Source organism: Geotrypetes seraphini, chromosome 3 (genome assembly GCF_902459505.1).
Source record: "Geotrypetes seraphini chromosome 3, aGeoSer1.1, whole genome shotgun sequence".
NCBI classification, from domain to species: domain Eukaryota; kingdom Metazoa; phylum Chordata; class Amphibia; order Gymnophiona; family Dermophiidae; genus Geotrypetes; species Geotrypetes seraphini.
The window spans coordinates 386894969-386920236 of record NC_047086.1 but is presented as its reverse complement, the minus strand read 5'-3'; the positions used below and the strand labels follow the sequence as shown (position 1 = coordinate 386920236).

Here is a 25268-nt window from a genome sequence, read left to right as displayed (position 1 = left end):
AGGAGGGTGGAGAGGAACAGACCCCGAAGGGAAATGTGGAAGACAGAGTGGGAAGAAGACAGATGCCAGACTATGGGGGAACGGAGGGAAGAAGATGGGTGCTAGACCAATTGGAGGGGGGGGGGTGAAGGGAGAGGCACAGTAACAGCAAGTGGAAGATGCAGAGAGAAGACACACAGTGGATGGAAGGAATTGAATGAGAAGATGTGGAAAGCAGAAACCAGACAACAAAGGTAGAAAAAAAAATTATATTTATTTATTTATTTTTTGCTTTAGGATAAAATAGTATATTAGTTGTGTTGATAAAAATTTATAAACAAAGCCCTGCCAGCTGAACATCTCTTTCTCTAGTTCAGCAGCAGGAAATTTGATTTATAAGAAAGGAATAAGCTAAATATTACAGTACTAAGGCTTATATGGATGCAGCGGGGACGGTGACGGGGCGGTGAATGGGATGGCAGTGGCGGTGACGGGGCGGTGAAAGGGATGGCGGTGACGGTGACGGGGTGGTGAAGGGAACGGCGGTGACGGGGCGGTGCAGAGGATAGTGGGCCGGTGACGGGGACAGATTTTTCCACCGTGTCATTCTCTAGCGACAATCAAACCTTTCCCAAAACGTCCTGGATGGAACTAGATGTCCAAGGCTAGACCTGGTTTAGAAGGTCTAAGTGCCACCAAGGGACCCAAACTGATCAGATGACCCACCTCCCCACTCCACCAGTGTGACTAACCCCCCCTCCCACCACCCAAAAAATCTGAACAACATCATAAGAATTGCCATGCTGGGACAGACCGAAGGTCCATCAAGCCCGTTTCCAACCGTGGCCAACAAAGGTCCCAAGTACCCAGCTAGATACCAAGCAGTAAAACAGACCTGTCTCTAGAACAGCAGCACTTGGTATGGGACAGCCTAGTAGAGCATCACACAGGCATCTTAAGAAATCTGGTGGGTGAGCTAGTGAACCACAGAGAGGAACTGCCACACCAATAAGACCCTCTACCCACTACATTTATGGTGGAAAGTGTGAGCCCACCAAAACCCTACTGTACTGCCATGAGGGCTACTGAAGTGGTAGACAAAAAGATCTAGTAGTTTGGGGGGAGTTTTATAGGACTCACCATAATTTATAGTACTTCTGACACCCTTTATGTGAAGTTCACAGCAGTGCTGTTAAAGGTGAGTCACTGCTCTGTTGGCATGTCTTGTGTGACCAGCCCATCACAATTATGGCCACTTTCACATCCAAATGGTCTTGATTTGGATGTTTTCATCTTGGACATTTCTTTGGTCGAAAATGGGGTATAAAGGGTTGGACGTTCTGTTAGCCTAGATGTCCAAGTAGGTGATTTTCAAAAATGTATATATATTTTTGGATGTCTAGTGGTTTGGCTTTCGAAAATAGAAGTTTCTGTGTCAGAACCGAAGCTGTAGCCACCATGATCCGAGCAAGCAAATGTGCTTATAAGAGCCAGAGAAGAAGAGGAACTTAGAAGCATGCCATCTCACCTTTTTGAAGGAGGTCAGTATCTTCTCGTTCTATTAGTTTGCAGAGCACATCGTTAAGCCTAGGCAGACATTTATATTTCTTGAAGCAGTCCACTGTAGCCTCCAGAGCACCAGGTATATCGCCTCTTAATAAGCAAGTCACAGAAAAAAAAGCTATTTCAAATCGATGTGAGACAAAATGCTTTCATTTGCTTAAAATTAAGGAAGCACAAATTCAAGTTGCACAATTCTTTTTTTTCCCCCCAATTCTTTATTCATTTTTTCATCTTACACCAAGTGAACAAAATTACATCAGTTAATTCCTATACATCACTTGAAAATTATTTCTTATTATTATTTCAATACATATTTTAAATCCCTTCCACACCCTCCCTTTCCACAAATAAAGTAAATCAAACATATCATACATGTCATGTGTTCAAAATAATAATAAACCAATAATGAAGCAATATATCCCCCCTTCCTCATTATTCTAATTATACTTTAGTGTAAAAAGGCATCTACTCATTTCAATATGTTATCAATGGTCCCCAATTAAATTGTTATAATTTCCTTTTTGCATGGCAATTGTCCTTTCTATTTTGTATATATGGCATAATGAGTTCCACCAGAAGGTGTAATTCAGTCTGGTATAGTCTTTCCAATTTCTAGTAATATGCTGAATGACAACTCCTGTCATTATTAATAAAAGTTTATTATTATTAGATGAAATTTGACTTTTTTTTCTCATGGACGTTCCAAAGAGAATTGTATCGTATGATAGAGCTACATGATTTTCTAATAAGTCATTAATTTGGGAACAAATTGATTTCCAAAAGGCCATAATACAGGGACAAAAATAAAGTAGATGATCTAGAATCCCTGCTTCCAGATTACAATGCCAGCATCTATTAGACTTAGAGCAATCCAACTTTTGTAATCTAACTGCACAAGTCTTAGCATGTGCTTTTTTCAATTTACTAAAAAGCAGCAGTTACAGCCAAAACATTTTTAAAGATAATTCTATAAGCAGATATTGCAAAATATTAGTGCTCACATTATATTGTCAATCTAAATGCATGATGGCACAGTTATGATAATCCTCAATGGGCCAAGCAAACTTCATGTATGTACAACATGAATACAGCACTTGTAAATCACCGTGGACACACTTTTATGGATGCACCCATAATAAATATAATAAAATATATGGAGCAAAAAAAATTGGATTTTAGGGTAGAAGGATAGTCAACACAATGAGTTAAACTAAATGGTGTAAAACTTACAACAGAAAACAAGAATTAAAATATGGGAGGATTAGGTTACCTCAATAATTATCTTTCTAACAGAAGGATACAGTAGGTTTGACAAGTGAGTTTCTTCTCTTCTCCCGCAAGGATTGCAGAAGGCATAATCTACATTCTTCAACTCTGCCTCTTTGTGTCATTGGGCAATGCCTCAGTTCGTACCAAAGCAATGGATAACCCCTAAGGAAGAGAAAGAAAAAGGAAGGCACAGGGAACTCCCAGACAATTAAAATCTGTTCTGTAACAAGAATAAATAATTAAACTAATGGACACAAAGAACAGACGAAGTAGAACAAACAAGCCATCTACCTGAGCGCAACCAGCACTAACATTTATGCAACTCCTATAGCTTCTCCCAAAGGTTTTACTATAGAGCTAAATAACTCTTCTTACTTGTTTAACAGAAGAACATTAAGCATCTTCATTCTCTCTTGGTTGTTCACATACAAACATATGGAGACACCTCTATATGTCTGAGGTAGAAAACAGGCTAACTTAAAATCTGACAGGGCAGGCTGTCAAGCCTACTGTACCTTCTACTAGAAAAAAGGTTATCGAGATAAGCATCTTCTCTTCTCTTCTAGTACAAAGGGTAAGGTAGGCTTGACTAGTAGGACGTACCAAAGTAGTCTCCTGAGTGTAGGGCAGGGCAGATGAGCCTGCTGCGATCACCAAGGACCCAAAGGTGGTGCCGCCACATCCACTCTGTAAAACTTTGTAGAAGTATGGATGGTGCACCATGTAACTGCTCTACAAATCTCCTCGGGTGGAACTGCCTGGGATTCTACGCAGGAAGAGGCCATGCCTCTCGTGGAATGCACTTTCAAAGAAATCGGCAGCTGTTTTCCACAGCCAGTGTACGTAGATGAAACAGCTATGCTTAAGCCATCTGGAAATGGATGCCTTCAAGGCTTTCTTTCCCTGTTTGCTAAGGTTGGTAAACACAAAAAGATGATCTGAACGACAAAATTTATTTGCTATCTCGAGATAACGGAGAACTCTCCTCCCATCCATAACACCAAAACTTTGTCCTCTTTCTTTATGCCTGTGGCATGAAATGCTAGATCTGGACTTCCTGCTTTACATGGAAGGTTGAGACCACATTCAATAGAAAGGAAGGTACCTTGCGTAGAGACATGCTCGCTTCTATAAATCTGAAAAAAGGCTCCCTGCATGACAGAGCCTGGAGCTACGAAACCCTTCTTACCGAAGCAATAGCCATCAGGAAAACAGTCTCAATTGTAAGATCCATCAGTGACACATTCTGTAAGGGTTCATAAGGGGCCTTACTGAGAGCCCGTAAAACAATATTAAGCTTCCACGTAGGGAATGGTTGTCACATGGGAGGTTGCTGCATCAATGTTCCCTTCAGGAATATGATTATGTCAGGATGGGAAGCTAGGGACCCTTTCTCCACTCAAGATATAAAACACAAGCAGCTCGCTACCTGCCAGGCCTTTTTCAAAACTGTCCTAAAGGAACAACAGGATTACGGATATGGAAAAAATGTACACCTCTACCTTCTGATCGGCACACCAGCGCTGAAAAGTTTTCCAGTACTTAACATAAGCAGTGACAGTTGGCTTCTTGGATCCTAGAAGGGTAGTCATGACTACCTCTGAATATCCTTTCTGTGTTAAGGCTGCATGCTCAAGAGCCATGCCATTAGACTAAAGTGTTCTAGATCCTCCAGGGCAATTGGTCCCTGTGACAGAAGTATTGGAAGTAAGGGCAGTTTGAGACATCTGTCCTGCAGTAGCCACATTATATCTGTGCACCATGGAAAACGCAGCCAATCCAGTGCACTAGAATCACCAACTCATGGATGGGTCGCTATTCTTCAAATGACTTGGCCTACCATTGGCCAAGGGAGAAACAATTACAACAGCTCTTCTATTGGCCAAGGCTGGACTAGAACATCCATGCCAGTGCTTCCCAACTCATAACACTGGCTGAAGTACTGAGAGACTTTCTTGTTGTTTGCTGATGCTATCAGATCGATTGTCGGCCTTTCCCAGCGCTTCACAATTTTGTTGAAAGCACTCTGGGACAGAGACTACTCCCCTGGATCCAGGGTCTGGCAACTGAGAAAATCAGTTTGTACATTGTTCACTCCTGCAACATTTGCCTCCAATATGGCTTCTAGGTGGTCTTCCACCCAACAAAACAATAAATGGGACTCTATTTTTGACTGAGCACTCATAGTGCCTTCCTTATCAATTGATGTATGCCACCACTGTGGCATTGTTCGAGAAAACAGGGACTTTTCAAAGGTCTGCCATGCTAGCCTAATGGTTCTCAGTTCCAATCTGTTGATGGACCAATTTCTCTGAGGGAGTAACCAGCAGCCCTGAACTGTGACCTCTCAAGCCATACAGACTGGCATCCATTGTCAGTATCACCCATGAGGAAATGCGGAGAGGTAAGCCCTCAGACAGTATCTCTGTCTGGAGCCACTAGCACAGACTGAAACTGCCTCTGGAGTGGATCTGTTGTGGAGACCAGGGGGAAAGTGGTGCACTCTGAAAAGGACATAAGTGAGCTTTCGCCCAAGGTTGATATCACAGACTCCAGCAACTGCAGGTAGTGCCAAGGATCTTCAAAATCTGGTGTCTTGGCTTCAGCTTGCACACTTCTGAAAGGAAAACACGGCCGTCTATCATGTTGAAAAGAATCCCCAGATACTCCAGGGACTGGACCAAATGACTCTTCTGGAAATTGATACTCCACCTTGGATCCTGCAAGAGTTGGAAAACTTGTGCCACTGCCTGGCGACCATCAGCTTTGGATGAGGCTCTTATCAGCCAATCGTCAAGTATGAATTAACCTGAATCCCTGCTTTGTGCAGGTGGGTTGTAGCTACCACCATCCCCTTTGTAAAGGAGTGAGGCACTGTTAACCCAAAAGGGAGCACTGAAAACTGGAAATGCCGTTCCAGCACATGGAACCTAAGAAACCGTCTATGTTCTGGGAAAATGGGAATATGTAAGTAAGCTTTCGTCAAATCCAGTGAGGCTAGGAATTCCCCCCAGTGCCACCAAGGATATGACTGAAAGCACGGTCTCCATTTGAGGACTGGGCACTTTTAGTTCCACATTGACAGATTTCAAATTCAGAATGGGCCTCCAGTCATCTGAATCTTTCTTGGGCACGATAAAGTATAATGAGCATCTGCCCAAGCCCGATTCTGCAACTGGTACTGACTCCACAGTCAGGATCTGAAGAAGCCGGTTTACCGTCACTCTAACCTTGATTGCTTTCTCTGAACAGATCTTTGTCCAGGTCTCCTTGTACTCCAAGAGACTTCCTTCTAGTCAGGGAAGCTCAGGCTCTGGTCTGGTGTCATTGGGATTTTTGTTAATAGCTGATGAGCAGGGAATTAATGCCTGGGGTTGTCTGGAGCGACCCCGAACCTCTGTCAAGATCTTGAAGCAGAGGTTCCCGTCGCTGAATGGCAAGAGCATCTGTAGCCACGAAAGGAACCACGATTCAACTACCCTGGGGCACACAGTCTACTATCTGGCAATGGTTTAGGATGACAATTTGCCACACTGGCCATGAGATCCAATTCCTTGTCAAAGAGCACTAGGGAGTGAAGAACGCTTAGTTACTTAGGCTAATAACGAATCCATCTTAGGTGGGATAAAAGCTGCTGGACATCAGAAGCCATTGGGTACAATTTTGTCATAGTCTTAGCAACCCTCAGACGGCCCTCTAGTGCCTCCCAATGCTCTCCCAGCATCATGGTTATCTCTAGATGTGAATGAAAAAACCAAGGACTGGGTCTCAGAGTTGCTCTTAAGTGAAATTTGAACTGTGGAAGACTGCAGGAGTTCAAAATTTAATTCCCGCAAAGAAACGTAATAACTTCCATTAAGTAATTCAGTTTGAAAAATCTGCACACTCCCTGGTCTAGGGCTGCCACAAACTTTTGGCTGTTATCACCCATATGAATAAGACACGGAATTCACTAAACCTGAGGATTTATTCTGAGGGAGTAAAAGACATTGACCCTGACCCACCATCTGGCTCCTGTAACAGTTTTCCACTGGGGAACTGTGATCTGCGAAGGTAAAATCCCCAAGCACCACCACAGACTGTGCAGATGGTTTATACTGCACATAAGCTTCAACATCAAACTTACAAATCTGACTCGGATCTCCTGAGGATCTCCACAGTGGAACTTCTTGTGCCCTCATGGGTTCAGAGGCATCTCCACACTTTCATTTCACTGCCAACACTGTCACCATTCGAGGGCTCTAGGGGGAATTTATGCCCCAACAAACAAGATTCCGGCAACTCTAAGACCCTGGAGGGACCAGAGGGGGCTAAATTCAGCAGCGCTCCTACCCCCCATCATTTATCCCACAGCACGTGGCACATGGACACTCCTCAGCTGGCCATTCAAAACAAAACTGGCAAGATACAGGGATAGAAAGGCCTGGGGAGTCCATAGAAATTGGTTATTAACAAAATTGAGGTGTGGCAGATGAGGCTTTTAAAATAAAATTGGGAAATCCAAGATGGCCACCTTGGCAGCATTTTAAACCCCAAAAAACAGCCTTGGAGAGCTGTATTAAAGTTTCAAAAATTCGGGGAAAGGGTTTTTGGAGTTGGAGGAACCTAAAGGAAGCCCCAGATACCCTCAAAATTTTGATTTTCAGGACCTCCCGATGTATCCCATAGAAAGTAATGCACTGCACTTACAGAAATGCATCAGTTCTCACTTCAGCTAGTTTATAGAGAAGATTTCTGCCTCAAAAAAGCTTGTAGATTCCTCTAGGGGTTTGTCCTTTCAGGCTGTCTTTTAGTCAGATCCCAAGTGTCTGAAACCATCAACCCCCACTAGCTCCTCATGTGTCTTCAGGGCAGGAAGATGCAGCCAACATCCGCTATAGTCCTCTGGACTAACACAGGGCCACTCAGCTTGTGCTCCAGTGTCAGCTTTAAGCTGATATCAGGATTGTCTCCAGTTTACCCTTTTCCTCATTTTGTGTTGCATAGACCATCAAGAGAAACTAGAAACTTCTACTTATTTGCTTATTCAAAAATTAATAGGTGTAGATATAAGACCTTCTTAGATAGGACCCTAGCATTTCAAGCTGGTAGGCAACAATCTTAGTTAGGTAAATGTATTCAGCAAGCTATGTTATCCTATTGCAGTTTTCAGAAATTAATTAAGACCACTTTGTTCGATAAGTTTATTACTTAGTGAGTTTTATTATTGAAATTCTATTTTACAAATATTTGTATTTTTTACTGTATTATTGTATTTCGCTGATTGTCCAGCTCTTTTTAGTGTAAACAGCCTAGAACTTTTGGTTATGGCGGTATAAACGAATAAAGTTATTGTTATTATTATTATTATTACAAGGGTGTGAAGATTTTTACAAAGAATTACGCATTTCTACGCTATGAGGTGGTCCTTCTTTTTCTATTTTTGATATAGCTATTTGAGCAGCCAGAAAAGACATCCTATACAACTGGAAAATAAAGGTGAGCAGGCCATACTGTATAAAGAGAAGTTTTAGCTGCTCTTCCAATTTGGGAAGTATCCTAAAGTATCATCTTCAGAAAACTGAAAGGGGGGTGGGATTTGATATAGTGCCTTTCAGTGGTTGCAATCAAAGCGGCTTACCTATCAGTATTTTTCAGATCCCTAGTTAATCCTGCACAATGCAGAGTAAACTTAGAATGATTTCCCTCTCCTTCCCTCAGCAGGGAATTCTGTAGATGTTAATTCTGTAGAACACAAGTAAAGAAAGCTGAAAAAGCCTAGAAACAAAAATGATTTCACAATGCTCAGCGAACTTTGTGAAGACTATTCTTTTCTTTTACAGCCAGCAGTAGCAACAGCTTTCAGGGAAGGAAATTTCCCCGTCACGTTCAGCCAGCCTATAAATTAAAAGCTTTTCATTCTCTACTGTCAAACTCCTCACATTTTTGTCCATTACATAAGAGGGAGGAAAAAAAAAAAATTACGTTGCCATGGGATTGAATTACTATTTTATCCTGATTAAGATTTGCGGTTGTACTAAAAAGTAAAATATACATGCAGAAGAAACATTAATTTTATTGCAATAATACTGACAAAGAGTGAAAATGAGCCTAACGTGACGGATCTCTACCTTATCCCCTTACTAAGCCCTGTTTACAGTGCATCTTCTGGCACCCCACAGAGTCATTTGAATTTTTGTCATTTGGGGTGAAGACTAAATTACAGGTTAATTTCAAAACTGCAAGGAAATGTTGCAGCTAAATAAAAGCAACAGACTAGACAGGCTAGATTACTGTCATACAAGAGAATTACTACAGCAGAAGCCGCGGATGGATGTAAAGCTCCATATAACCAGCATTTTCTTCTGCTTTAGATGCAAGTTCAGTTAACATCCTTAAAAAAAAAAAAAAATCTGTTTCACTGAAGACTACCCCCTAGTAATCTTTTTCCTACAGAAGAACAAAATTATAGCATACAAATTATGGTTTTTCAGTGACAAAAAAATTTGTCGTTTCAGGGGGAATCTTACAAAATGCAACTGAACTGTCTCAGATTTATTCTCACAGCACTGAAGTGACTGTTTTAGGTCAAAACTATCAATATATTAATAAGTAATTGCTGTGTCAATCTGACAGGAGTGTTAATAGCATCTGGTCTCTATATGTGTTCTACTGGAGACGCTACATGTAGCAAAAGTGGGGGCTAGGCTGGAGATTAGATCTCAAGCAAAGGCAAATAGTAATAATAAAAGGGGGGAAAATTACACAGTTTCTTCTTAATATGCATAAATGTTTACCACTTTGGATCCTCCTCACCAAGCAACAGACAGACATAAATCTAGAATCTCTAACAAGACAGAGACAGACTTTGCAGGGCTTGCTCTTGTCACTGGCATATAACATACAAGACTCGTGCTCTCTCAAGATACACCAATCTGAACAAAAGAAAACCTTTGCGGCTGGCACTGTGCTATGGGCATGGCTTTTGCACGAATTCGCTCCATGGATCGCAGATATCTGGGTTTGGTATTCACCTCTTTAGGGGCAACAGGTTTGGAAATTGATTGTATGACATGCGTGTACAAGGATGCACGGAGGGGTTCAACCACTGATGGGGACAGATCCCAGTCCTCAGACAGCATGGGATCTTGGCTCACCCGGCATGACGGATATCAACTGAAAGAGTCAAAGGGGAGGAATCGGCTTCTGAAACTTCCAGCCATGCTGTTATTCAATAACTGTTTCTTGTGCCACTAAACTATATAGGTCAACTTTCCTATTTATTTATTCATTCATTCAATTTTCTATATCATTCTCCCAAGGGAGCTCAGAATGGTTTACATGAATTTATTCAGGTACTCAAGCATTTTTCCCTATCTGTCCTGTTGGGCTCACAATCTATCTAATGTACCTGGGGCAATGGGGGGATTAAGTTACTTGCCCAGGATCAGAGGGAGCAGTGTGGGTTTGAACCAACAACCTCAGGGTGCTGAGGCTGTAGCTTTAACCACTCTAGAAATCAAAATGTGGTAGAAGTGAGCCAAGTATAGGACAATCAAGCCATTGTGACATCACTGATCAGGTTGCCTCTTGGGCCTTGGTGGAATGAGGCATTATGACATCATAATACCAGCTCTGGTTATCAGAAGCTGAAGCTTTTCACACTATGATTTATTCAGCTTTCTATACTGCTCTCCCAAGGGAGCTCAGAATGGTTTACACTAATTTATTCTGATACTCAAGCATTTTTCCATGTCTGTTCTTGCCTGGGGTCACAAGGAGCAGTTTGGGTTTGAACCTACCTCAGGGTGCTGAGGCTGTGGCTTTAACCACTGCGATCTACATTATACACCACCCTTCATCAAATATATATTGCTTTTCAGCCATCAACAAAATGTTGCCTTCCTCATCTCCAATTAATCTAACCATCTGTTAATGTGCTCACTTTTCAATATACATTATAAATCTTCATATGTTCATCCAGATAACAAATTAAACGATGCTCTCATCAACTGGATTGGGGGGAGGGGAGGAGATATTTGCCCTACAGTATCGGCACAGTCCATCTGGTCTTCCCAACAAGGTGGCCACAGTTGAATCTGGCACTCTGCGCACGGGTTCCACTTCATGATTAAAGCAATCCTCCTTCTCACTACTCCTCCATGCACCGTTCTAGCTCTCAGACACTCCAGCAGGTTGTTTTCGCCTCAGGTACTCATGTGTCAGATACTAGCATGAGTGCCCATCATGGATTGTATTTTTTTTGTTTAAATTACATAAATTGTTTCTCTAGTTTCAAGGGGGATGCTCAAAATCTAACCCTTTTTACCTGGGATAAATTTTGCAAACCAGAGAGACTGCTTATTAAAAATGAGACTCCAAATATTGATTTTAATTGGAATGAAGTGCTGTAACATTACACGTAAAGCTTTAGTGAAGTGGCAATTTACCTAAGGGGTTTACTGATTGAAAAGCTCTCAAAATCTGAGGGAGAGAGATGAACATCACCAGAATGCTGCCACTGTCCTTGTTATTATTTAGCTTAATTTATTTTGATCTGATATACCTCCTTTTACATGTATCTATAAGAGTGATTGACAATTAGAAACCATAACATTTGACAATAATAAGCACAAAACAGTGCAATTCTATAAACTAGGTAATAACATTTACATGCAAATTACGTGCATAAATGTTTAGCATACTAGCATATAAGTGATAACTTTTGTATATGCCAAACAGCTGCTTAACTTACAAAGGGGGAAATTCTAGAAATGGTGCCTACATTTACTCTACAGGTGCCTAATTTAAGTAACAAACGCCAAAACAAACAGCAAAAAACGGCACCGTTAAAGCGCCTACCGGTGGCTAAATAATACTAAGTAGGCGCTTTTGGCCGCTGATCGCCACTATGGACATGGCTAATGCCGGAAGTGGCATTAGGCGGCCTTAAGCGCCTAAGTAGGTGTAATTCACGGCATAGACAGGCACCAGAAATGTAAGCATGGAAACCCCTGACCTACGTTTCCGGCGCCTATCTTTTGCAGAGGCACTGTTCTCTATAGGGTGACATCGCATGGTTGACATGTGATCGGCGGCAGCAGCTTTTTAGATGGCCGCTGATATCGGACCCTATAGAAAATCCGGGCCATAGTCTGTATTTGCAAAGGAGGTCACAGACAAGGGCAGAACAAGGTCAGGACACAGTTGGGGCTCTCATTTGTGCATCTAACTTACAGAATACTTTAAGTTATATGACTTATGTGCTGCACTGAGGAGCTTGTATTTACACCAGTATTATGGCTGGCACAAGTGCTCATCCCTAAATATTAGGTGCATTAATACCCCAGTTATGTTAGCATTCTATAAAGGAAGCAGGTGCCTACATTCCTTTACAGAAAAGGCTCCTACTGAGCACTATACAGATACCTAATTGAAGGTACCTTGTTACAGAATCACCCCCCCCAAAAAAAAAAAAAAAAAGGACAGCATATAGGCTTGAAAATTATAGTCAATCTGATTGGCCTCTGTACTAGAGAATGACACGGTGACAAAATTCATCACCGTTCCCATCCCCGCAGATAACCGCGGGAAACCATCTTCATGTCATTCTTTAAAGAGAGAGGGAAGAAACAGAGTATGAATGGCCACAATCACTGCCCCACAAGCTTTGCTTTGAAGAATGCTGGTGTAGAAGGACTGAGGTTGAAACAGACACTACAGAATGACAGTCTCTGGTATCCAGAGCAGATATTGTGATGTCATAATGCCTCATTTCACCAGTGCCTAAGAGCCAATCACATCAGTGATGTCACAATGGCTTCATTATCCTTGGCTCACATAAGAATCAGAGTATGAATGGCCACAACCACTGACCGCAAGCTTTGCTTTGAAGAATGCTGGTGTAGAAGGACCGAGGTTGAAATGGACACTAGAAAATGACATGGGATTATTTCCCACGGTTATCCGCGGGGACGGGAATGGTGATGAATTTTGTCACCGTGTCATTCTCTACTCTGTACTTTATAATTTCATCAGTACTCAAGGTTTATTTTTGAGGAAGGCAGTGGCGTAGTAAGGGGGGAAGGAGGGGGGGCAGACTGCCCCGGGTGCCATCTTGGTTGGGACGCGGGCACGTCTCCGCCCCTCCATGCCATGCTCCTGCCTTCCATTCTCCACCCACACCGTACCTCTTTAAAATCTTCGCTAGTGTGAGCAATTACTCTAGCCTGCTGCTCCTTCTGGAATCACTTCCAGATCGCGGGTTCAGAAGTGACATCAGAGGGAGAGCCAACATAAGCAGCAAATCAGAGAAGCTGCTCGCACAGGTGAAGATTTAAAGGAGGTACGGGGGTGGGAAATGAGGGCGCAGGGGTGTTGACACAAAAGGAGCATTGGGGCGCCATCACTCCGGGCACTTCCTACACTCGCAACGCCACTCAGGGGTACTGAGTACTGACACCTTTGGCGTTGCTTGATAAAAATGATCCATGGTCTCCGAGTATTAATAAAAGATCTCAGATTCAGATCACTCGGCTTTTTTTGTGGATTCTGTGGCTACTGTAGGGTAGGTCCTTCAGTGAACACCCACTCCTGAAGAATGGTCTGGTATTTGAGTATGGCACCTTTTTTTTTACTAGAAAAAAAACACTTTTAGCAGTATATATATGTTTTTTACATATTACTTTGGTAGAATGTGAACTGTCATGTCAATAAAGCTTCCTGAATCTGAAAGAATGGGGAACTGTAAAATGAACAATACTCAGACATATAAAACCCAATCAAATCATTTCAAATCCTAAAGATCCGCCTCCCCTTTCCAAATAAACCTTCCTCTGAAAAACAAGTACATGTATGTGCAAAGGAAATTCAATTTGGATACAATCAGTTTTAGAAAATTATTCTCTTGAAGAGAACAGGGCTCTTGAAAGAGCTAAATGTGTTCCCCACCCCCACCCCCGCTCATCAGCTGTAACGAGGAATCTTCAAGGAGACTGGTGTGGCAATTACAACTAATCCTCCCCAAAAAATTAACTGTGTTGAAGGCTTTGTAATTTCCCTAGGTACAATTTAGCTGTCACTTACTTTAAAATTTACTCAAACATGCGTTCCGAACAGCACTAACTTCACATGTCAAGTGCTTTCCAGCCAATTAAGTCTAAACTGGAAGTCGGTGTTAAACAACTGAATGATTAGACAAGATAGCTCATTTCCCTGCTCTTTTGTTCAGAACAAAATGCCACATTTACATTATCAGGCTCAACAGGATTTTCTGACAGAGGGAGAAAACCCCTAGTGAACACTGTCCGTCCTGCGCACATGAAGCCTGTCATTTACCAATCACCCTTCAAAAAGCAGTCGCCATGAATGTAACTTAATTACGACCCAACGATCCTTGACAAAAAAAAAAAATCATCTTATCACTCTCCTGTTCCCCTCTGACAAAATGAAACACTTTGTCCTGTGCCACTGATGATGATAAATTTCTAATTGCAATAATGGGAGTAAGAGAGCCAAACCTCAGTTTCTGAGCAGTGTTTATGGAGTTTTAGATCTGGCAGGAAAGCGTACAGGACATAACGCTTAGATCTCTTAAGTGAAGACACTGGGAATAAGAAGACACTACAGGGTTAAAGATAAACAATAATTATAACTTAGAAATATTATTACCAACTACTGAGGAAAAAGTGGGGGGCAGGGAGTGTTCCAAGTAATAAATTCCCTACTAAACAGCTTAAAACCCCTAGCACCTACAACCGCACAAGGAAAATCTATCGTGTGCTGAAATAGCTGAAGGATATGGAAAAGGAAGAGCTTAAACTACTCCAAGAGAATAAGGCATGTAAGACAGAGGCACACAAAAGATGCACCACGACATGGACTGCAGGGTTCACCAAAAGATCATGCCGACACACACACACGCAGAAAAACAAAAAAGAGCAAGTGGAATAAATCAACTATTCTGCCTTATATATTTTTCTACAACAAAACCAGAAAATCCTAGCTGAATTTTGCATTTTAGGCTCCGTCTCTCTGCTGGCTTGCTAATGGAATTGACAGCAGTTAAAGCGCTCCATTCTATTTAACTACAGACTGTTTTTTCCCTTTTCTCATCCATATAAGCAGAAATAATAAAAGAATAGTGAAAAAGGCAATTAGTTTTACAAACCCCTGTGAAGTTCAGTTAATTTGCTAGGTTTCCAAGTGGTTACCTCTAAGTAGAAACATCGAACATTCATATTAAAATTTTCCATCTAACTGCCCTTCAACCTGTGTGTTTGGCTATAGTACAGATAAGTACAAATTAAAGTTAACTCCCTCCCATTCATAGCATTATCAAAGAACCACTTCAACTACCTCAGGTGCAAGTAAACACATTTCTCAAAAATTTTTTTGTATTTATTTATTTATTGGGATTTATTAATCGCCTTTTCATGAAGAGATTCACCCAAAGCGGTTATTACAAGACACAGCTGTCTTCATGGAGAATTTAAAAATCTTGCCCTCATCCCCCAGCTCGTGTTAACACAGTCAATATATATCTAAACAAGAAAATAGATCATAAACAATTTAAAAAGTAATTCTGTTATAAAATCTGGAATATTATGGGAAGAGGGAACAGATCTTGATAAATGCCAAATTCTGAATTTTGGATGCATGCAGTTTTACCTATCACCTGAACCCATTGTGTTTTTCAGCCTGGCGGATATCTTGAAGACTAATGCAATTCAGCACTAATCCTGAAATCAAAATTAAATTGTTACAAATCATCACCTTTAATAATGCTTCCTAGAACAGGAGTCTCAAAACACCCTCCTCCCCTAACTATGTCATCATAAGGTAACAAAAAAAAACAAAAAACAACAAAAAAATAGAAAGCAAAAAGGGTATTTACAGTCATGTGAAAAAAATTAGGACATCCCATGAAATATTCAGTTCTTAAGAAACGTCCACATATCGATGTCAAATCTTTTTTTTTTCTTTTATCTCTGGAAAAGAAAGTGATGTAATTGCAGGTAAACAACAAATGTTTTCCTTGATTTATTCATGAAACAAAAGATATCCACAAAAATGTGTATTTTAACTGAGGAACAAATTAGCACACTCCCACATATCTTCCCACTTAAAGTGGCTCAAATCACACACAGGCGTAATCACGTCAGGTGCACATGATTAGAACATTGTTACTTAGCATTTTGAAAGAGGTTTGCCCTATTTAAACCTCAGACATTTAGTTTGGTGTGCTCATGACTGCTGCGGTGAGAGTGAACACCAAGGTGAGATAAAAAGAGCTGTCTGAGGCCTTCAGAAAGAAGAATATTGTAGCAGTTTATAAGTCTGGTAAGGGATTTTAAAAGATCTTGAAAAATATGATATAGCCATTCCATGGTCCAGAAAATAGTGTACAAGTGGAAGACATTCCAAATTGCCAACATGCCCAGGTCTGGACGACCAAGCAAGTTGACCCCCAAAGCAGACCGCAAGATGCTAAAAGAAGTCTCCAAAAACCCTAAAATGTCATTACGGGACCTACAGCAGGCTCTTGCTACTGTTGATGTGAAAATGCATGCCTCTACAATCAGAAAGAGACTGCACAAATTTAACTTGCATGGGAGGTATGCAAAGCGGAAACCTTTGCTCTCTAAGAGAAACATAAAGGCCAGACTGATGTTTGCCAGAGAGAACATAAACAAACACCAGGACTTCTGGAAAAGTGTTCAATGGACAGGTGAGTCTAAAATTGAATTATTTGGACACCAGAAAAGAGGACTTATTTGGCGTTCACCAAATACAGCATTCCAGGAAAAGAATCTCATACCAACTGTGAAGCATGGAGGTGGAAGTGTCATGGTTTGGGGGTGCTTTGCTGCAGCAGGACCTGGCCAGCGCACCATCATAGAATCCACCATGAATCCTACCATGTTATCAGAGGGTGTTTGAGGAACATGTGAGAGACCATCTGTAAGAAAATTAAAGCGGAAGCAGAACTGGACCTTGCAACACGACAATGAACCAAAACATACCAGAAAATCCACTAAGAACTGGCTGAAAACTAAGAAATGGAGAGTCCTGGATTGGCCGAGTCAAAGCCCTGATCTTAATCCCACTGAGATGCTGTGGGGTGATTTGAAATGGGCTGTACATGCAAATAAACCCTCAAACATCTCACAGATGAAAGAATTCTATATTGAGGAGTGGGTCAAATTTTGCCACTGGTAGTTGGCTACAAGAAGTGTCTCACTGCAGTTATTTCAGTCAAAGGGAGTAACACTAGCTATTAGGGTGTAGGGTGTCCTAATTTATTCCTCAGTTAAAATACACATTTTTGTGGATATCTTTTGTTTCATGAGTAAATCAAGGAAAATTTTGGTTGTCTACCTGCAATTACATCACTTTCTTTTCCAGAGATAAGAAAGAACTGAATATTTAATGGAGTGTCCTAATTTTTTCAGATGACTGTACCTCTACTGCCTCATCTGGCAACTCACATATTTCATGCCTCAGATCCTCTTTTCTAATAATAATAATAACTTTATTTTTATATACTGCAATACCACAAACAATTCAGAGCAGTTTACAGAGGAAGAGACTGTATACAGACAGCGATATAAAAAACTTTAAAAATTACATTAACATGGTAAGATTAATCTAGTCTAATCTGGGATTTCTGAGTTGCACTATATCCAAAACAGATTCAAGGCGACTTACAATTTGAAATTATTGATATACAAATTAGTGCATTGCGAACGGAATAGAAGACCACCTCCTCATCCATAAATATCCAGCTAATCAGCAGGAGTCCCAAGGACATCCTTCCACACCCTCTATCTATATTCTTGTTCACGGGCCAGATGGCCATAAAATTTGATCTCTGACATAGATGTCTCCAATGTGCAACCCCTGAAGTTCTCCATTGGGGCCCTTAAAATAGTTGGCTGAAATTGCTCTTCAAATCCTGTAAATGCATTATTTTCAATCTTGCCCACTTGATATAGTAACTGCAAACACTCTCTCAGTTTTCTCATTTATGAAATTTGCTAGTTGGCAATCTAAAATAAAGTGAATTTTTAAAAATATATCAAGTGTTGTAGAATCAATATTTATTTATTCGATTTTTTTAGCCCGTCCTCCCAAAGGAGCTCAGAACAGGTTACAAATCAGATACTCGAGCATTTTCCTCATCTGTTCTGGCAGGATCACAGTCTAAGGTACCTGGGGCAGTGGAGGATTAAGTGACTTGCCCAGGGTCACTGGGAGCATTGTGGGGTTTCAACCCACAACCTCAGGGTGCTGAGGCTGTTGCTCAAACCACTGTACCACACTCCCCTCCAATACAATATCAGAAGTGAGCCAAGTATAGAACAATGAAGCCATTGTGACATCACTGCTGAGGTTGGCTTTTATTGGTGGAATAAGGCATTATGACTTCAGGGAAAGGGATAGGGACTTGTATACCATCTTTTTGTAGCTTTACAACCAGACTCACACAGGTACTTTAAGCCGATTTACAAATTAAAATACCAGGAAAGGCAATGTAAATAAGGATAACAAAAGAGTAAAGAAGGAGATATTTAAATAAGTCCAGAAGTTTACCATCCACATTTATTAATGAGATAGGCTTGTAGTCTGAAACCAAAGTAGAAGTTTAAAAAAAAAAAAAAAAGGTAGTCCAAATAAAAAAAATCTTTTAAAACCAGGTTAAGAGAGAAAAAGGATGATTCAGGCTTAGGGATCCTTTTACAAAATTGCATTAGCAATGCCGCTGCTTTGTAAAAGGGGTCCTTAATGGTATAGGTCAGGGGTAGGCAATTCCAGTCCTCAAGAGCCGGAGCCAGGTCAGGTTTTCAGGATATCCACAATAAATATGCATGAGATAGATTTGCATCTCAAGGAGGTAGTGCATGCAAATCAATCTCATACATATTCATTGTGGATATCCTGAAAACCTGACCTGGCTCCGGCTCTTGAGGACTGGAATTGCTACACTTTACCTATACCAGGGGTAGGCAAAGTATAAAACAGGAGAACCAAATCCACACATTCAAAGACGTGAAGCTAAGAGTAGAAATGTCCTATAAAAACTGGTGGACTCGATCTATTTCTAAAAGCGAGGGAGACAGAAGGAGGAAGGATGTGCAAGAAAGTAACAGGCCGCAAACTTAAATGTATGTACACAAATGCAAGGAGCCTAAGGAATAAAATGGGGGAATTGGAAGCTATGGTACAAATAGATAACCATTTTGGTGGAAGTTACAGGCTTATGTTTATTATCATTTTTATATTGCGGTTTAAGTCTTTACCTTAACAACCCTGGACCCCTGAAGAAGGCGTGTTTATCGAAACACAGACCGTGTCGGGTCCTTAGGTTTGTTTGAAGGGTGGTAATGTTTAACCGCACCTATATTTGATATAATAAACACAGCCTGCATCTTGTACATTCTATCTGCAGTTCTTTTTTTTAGTTTTTGGTATGAAGACCTACAACAAGACATAAACACACTCGAGGAATGGGCCGTGAAATAGCAAATGAGGTTCAACGTGGATAAGTGCAAGGTGATGCATGTTGGTAACAAAAATCATATGCACTAATACAGGATGTCCGGTGCTATACTCGGAGAGACCCCCCAGGAAAGAGACTTCGGAATACTTGTAGACAAGTCAATGAAACCGTCTGCTATGGTAGACTTGTAGACAAGTCAATGAAACCGTCTTGGCTATAGTACAAATAAGTACAAATTAAAGTTAACAGCGGCGGCGAAAAGGGCAAACAGAATGCTAGGAATGATTAAGAAGGGGATTGCAAACAGATCTGAAAAGGTTATCGTGCCGTTGTACTGGGCCATGGTACGCCCCCACCTGGAATACTGCGTCCAACACTGGTCGCCATACATGAAAAAGGACATAGTATTACTGAATAGGGTCCAGAGAAGAGCGACAAAAATGGTTAAGGGACTGGAGGAGTTGCCGTACAATGAGAAGCTAAAGAAACTGGGCTTCTTCTCCCTTGAAAATGGGAGACTGAGAGGGGACATGATTGAAACATAAGAACATAAGATATTGAAGGAAATTGACTTAGTAAAGAAAGAGAGATTGTTCACCCTCTCCGCGGTGAAAAGAACGAGAGGGCACTCGCTAAAGTTAAAAGGGAATAGTTTCCATACAAATGTAAGGAAGTTCTTCTTCACCCAGAGAGTGGTAGAAATCTGGATCACTCTTCCAAAGGCTGTTATAGGGGAAGCACCCTTCAGGGATTCAAGATAAGGTTGGATAGGTTCCTGCTGGAACAGAAAATATGCAGGTAAGGCTAGACTCAAATAGGGAACTGGTCTTTGACCACCGTGTGAGCGGACTGCTGTGCACGATGGGCCACTGGTCTGACCTAGCAGCAGCATATCTTATGTTCTTATCCAAAAACTCAATGACTCGACATGTACATGTTTCGGCCAAACTGGCTTGACTCAGGAGTCTCGTGAGTCTTCAACGAGATATATCCACTAATGTACTTGATGCCAGGTCGCTGATATACGACTGTGAATAATCAGATAAAATGGCGAGAGTCGCAGGAGCCAAAATAGTCCTAAGCCCGCGACCTGGTATCAAGTACATCAGTGGATATATCTAGTTGAAGACTCATAAGACTCTTGAGGCAGGCCAGTTTGGACGAAATATGTACATGTCAAGTCATTGAGTTTTGGGATGAAAAAAAGGACATTTTGGAAATTGATTGAGTCCACCAGTTTTTATAGGATATTTTCACTCCTAGTTTCACGTATAGGTAAAGTGCTACATCATTTAGGGACAGTGTATGAAAAAGCAGTTTCAAAAGCAATGTCCCATCATATATTAGAAAGGGAAGTCAGCTATAAAAAGTGACACTCAATGAAACTGCAGGGAAATACTTTTAAAACTAATAGGAAGAAATATTTTTTCACTCGAAGAATAGTTAAGCTCTGGAATGCGTTGACAGAGGATGTGGTAAAAGTGGATAGCGTAGCTGGTTTTAAGAAAGGTTTGGACAAATTCCTGGAGGAAAAGTCCATAGTCTATTAAGACATGGGGGAAGCCTCTGCTTGCTCTGGATCGGTAGAATGGAATGTTGCTACTCTTTGGGTTTTGGCCAGGTACTAGTGATCTGGATTGGCCACCTTGAGAACGGGCTACTGGAGCATTGGTCTGACCGAGTAAGGCTATTCTTATGTTCTTAAGTGATGTTTGAGAAGACTGTAAATTGCAGGTTGGGCTGTATGGAATAAGGTTAGAAATATAATCTGGTGTGCCAAGTTACAATCCTTTATAGACTAAAAAGAGAGGTTTAAATTGAATGCATGCAGAAATGGGCAACCAATGTTCTTTCTTAAGTAGTGGTGTGACATGGATGAACTTGTGCACTCCATGAAGAAGCTTCACTGCAATGGACTGTATGAGCTGGAGGCACTTGCACCCTGTTCCCCCTCCCTCGCTGCTCTGCATTCAGCCCCCTCACCTGCCCTGCCAATCTCTGCATCCAGCCCCCCTCCCTCCCTGTCAGGCTCTGTACCCTGTCCTCCCTCTTGATGACTTGCTGACCTCCACCAGGCCTGCTATGAGATCTGGTGGTCCAGCGGTGGCCGGGACAGGAAGGATCCCTCCTGCTTCCTGTCCCAGCTGATTCTAAGAATTCTTTTACCTCCCTCCTGCCTCCCCGCGTACCTTTAGTATCCCTGGTGGTCAAGTGGTGAATCGCGACAGAAGCAACCTTCCTTTGCTCCTGCCTGTGCAGGGCCGCTAGCTGATTTGCTGCCGTGAACTCATAGCACCCAATCAGCTAGCGGCTCTGCACAGGCAGGAGTGAAGGACGGTCACTGCTGCACCACCAGGGATACTAAAGGTATGCAGGGGAGATGGGAGGGAGGTAAAAAATTCTTAGAATTGGCTGGAACCAGAGGCGGGAGGGATCCCTTCAGTCCTGGCCACCGCTGGACAACTAGGTCTCACGGCAGGCCTGGCAGAGGCCTGCAACAGGTTCGGGAGAGGGGCTGGTCAGCGCTAACCCAAATATAAACCGAGACCCCCATTTTTTTGACCCAAAAATCTTGGTTTAAATTCAATTATATACAGTAATAGTTTTGTAATCAGGAAGAAACTGCAACTCACTTCGATCCTTCAGGCAAAGCATGTTATTAAGCATTTGTAAATAAAAAAAATAAAACCTTAGGATGCATCTCCTTGGCTTTGAAATTTCAACATAAATGTTCTCTTCTGCTGATTGTGTGGCTTTCTACTCCATTTCTACCTACATGTAATCCTTGCCAACCTTCAGTAGGCATTCCCCGCGGTCTTTATCTGAATGCCATGCAAAGTATTTGTTTAACATTTCTGCTTTTCTTGTTGCTCATCATCTCCTAAGAATCATACAATGCTATCTCTGGCCTTTCTTCTCTTTCTGACGTACCTGAAAAATGTCTTGTTGTCTTGTGCAACTGCTTTAGTGATTTTTTTTCTTCCGTTTGCATCCTTTTTTTATATATATATGATTTGCATTCAAATTATTTTACAAACACTACAACCAATGTTTGCAACATGAAATGAATTCTTGGCAAGGAAAAGAAAAAAAAATCAGAGGGAGAAGACAAATTGCAATATTCATCGAATACCCACTATAAAATGGAGGAGAACCCAAGCAATTAGGGAAAGGTGCCAGAGTATATCCTTTCCAGAACCAGCTCAGGGAATTATAGGATCCTAGGCAAACTTGCTTTGCCCCCCCCCCCCCACACACACACACTTTGCTTGTCTCAGTACTCCCCCCACCCCATGGGTGCAGCTTCTTTCCCTTGCTCATTTGGAATAAAGAGACAACTTTTGGCCTACCCTACGTCTTCCTCTTGCCACATCCCGCTTCCTCCGATGCAATTTCCTATGAATGGGACATGGCAGAAGTCGCAGGGATGGGCTGAAAGCTGTTTGTTGTTCATGCTGCTGTTGCCGCTGTCAGAAACCAAAATAAAATGTAACACTATCCCTAAAGTAAAGAATGGTGGTGGCAGCATTATGTGTGGAGACAGGATGGCTTGTGAAGATTACGGGAAAGATGAATGGTAAAGTACAGGCAAGTTGTGGCAAAAAACCTGTTCTAGTCTGCCTGACTGAGAATAAAAAAAGATTCACCTTACAACAGGACAGTGATCCTAAGCAAAAGCAATAACGTTTAGCAAGACGAAAGTGAATGCTTTTGAGTGGCCCAAAGCTCAAACCATTAGAATCCAACCGAAAATCTTGACTTGACTTGACATGACTTGAGACTGCAGTTCAGAGGATCTACAGTCAACTCATAAGAGCTTCAGTTATCCTGCCACGATGAAATGGGCAAAAACTGCTCCTTCCTGCTGTGCTCAGTTGGCAGATATTTATTCTAATGACCCACGGTTGTTATTGCTTCAATGAAGGATTGAATCAAGATCTGTAGAGTTCCGTGATCAAGACTTACTTTTTCTTTCTAGCTCATCATATTTGGAAAGAATTATATACAAGGGGTTGAGAATGTTAGTCAGGGTCTGTCTAGGGGCAAAATAGCAGTCCAAAAAATTTAATTGAACAGGATAAATTTTGGCATGTAAGAAAAAGAGGTGAGAAGATACACTCAGTTCCAAAATGAAACAGATCAGCAGAGGGTTTCAGAGAATTAAGTTATATAAATATACTGGGCAATTTTTTTAAATCACAGAAGCAGTTTCATCTTCTGTTGCAAATAAATCTAGATACACTTCAACCTAGCAAATGTGGCACTGACTCTTTCAACCTGTCTTTCTACTTCCTTGTCACACCCTCATTCATCCTAGCAGAGACTTGGTAGGATTCATCCAATGGGAATCCAGGGGCTGGAGCACTGGATGGTGGCTGAAGTCAGAGAAAAGGAAGGGGTGAACCAGGAGAAAGCTCTTCTCTTATATATGAAGATTCTGACTGAAGTGGTTGAAATTAGTTTTGTAAGTGGAACTGGGTTCTTCACTTGAGGTCATAAGAACATAAGAATTGCCGCTGCTGGGTCAGACCAGTGGTCCATCGTGCCCAGCAGTCCGCTCACATGGTGGCCCTTAGGTCAAAGACCAGTGCCCTAACTGAGACTAGCCCTACCTGCATACGTTCTGGTTCAGCAGGAACTTGTCTAACTTTGTCTTGAATCCCTGGAGGGTGTTTTCCCCTATGACAGACTCCGGAAGAGTGTTCCGGTTTTCTAACACTCTCTGGGTGAAGAAGAACTTCCCTATGTTCGTACGGAATCTATCCCCTTTCAATTTTAGAGAGTGCCCTCTCATTCTCCCTACCTTGGAGAGGCTGAACAACCTGTCCTTATCTACTAAGTCTATTCCCTTCAGTATCTTGAATGTTTTGATCATGTCCCCTCTCAATCTCCTCTGTTCGAGGGAGAAGAGGCCCAGTTTCTGTAATCTTTCACTGTATGGCAACTTCTCCAGCCCCTTGACCATCTTAGTCGCTCTTCTATGGACCCTTTCGAGTAGTACTGTGTCCTTCTTCATGTACGGTTGAGGAAGAAAGCTGTATCAACAGCAAGAACTTCATGATGATGGGCTGAACTGAGCAGCCCAACCCAGAAAAGTGTGTACATGTGCCTTGGTATGTGTGCATGAGTGTGAGAAGAATAAGACAGCAAGCTTTTATTTGCGTTTCTCTCTAGTAGGGTTGCAGTCATATTAGTTTCTTTTGAAAATCTGAGCAAATGAAGTCCACTGCAACAAATGAAGCCATGTGCATACTACTGTATATACTCAAATATAAACAGAGATTTTTGGGCCCAAAAATAAGGGTCTCGGTTTATATTTGAGTTCACCAGATAAGAACATAAGAAATGCCCTCACCGGATCAGACCTTAGGCCCATCTAGTCTGGCCACCCACACCCGCGGAGGCCAAGCCAGGTGTTCCCTGAAGAAGACCTTGTTTACCCATATCCCTTAATGTGATTTGCAAGAAGGTGAGCATCCAACCTGCCCTTGAATCCCAGAATGGTGGTCTCTGTCACAACCTTCTCCGGGAGAGCATTCCAAGCATCCACCACTTGCTGTGCGAAACAGAATTTCCTGACATTTGTCCTGGGCCTGTTGCCCCTCAGCTTCAGCCCATGACCTCTTGTCCGAGTCACATTTGACAATGTGAAGAACGGTGTTTCATGCTCTATTTTGTCGAATCCTTTTAGTATTTTAAAAGTCTCTATCATATCCCCTCGCAGTCTTCTCTTCTCAAGGGTGAACAAGCCCAGTTTCCCGAGGCGTTCCTTTAGCTCAAATTCTCCATATCTTTTACCAGCTTTGTGGCTCGCCTCTGCACCCTCTCCAGCATGGTTGCATCCTTCTTTAGGTAGGGAGACCAGTGTTGGACACAGTATTCCAAGTGTGGTCTGACCACTGCTCTGTAAAGCAGCATTATGACGTCCGCCGATCTGCTCGTGATTCCTTTCTTTATCATGCCCAACATCCTGTTT

The 25268-nt window shown here is 41.8% G+C and overlaps 1 protein-coding gene across 1 annotated transcript in view; it reads right to left on the bottom strand.

The window, feature by feature from the left end:
• The window catches only part of LRPPRC (leucine rich pentatricopeptide repeat containing), a 318251-nt gene that overhangs the window by 151428 nt on the left and 141555 nt on the right, over positions 1–25268 (bottom strand). The window contains exon 24 of the mRNA XM_033937468.1: positions 1508–1632. Within this exon, the coding sequence (XP_033793359.1) occupies positions 1508–1632 (125 nt within the window). The remainder of the gene's footprint in view (positions 1–1507; positions 1633–25268) is intronic.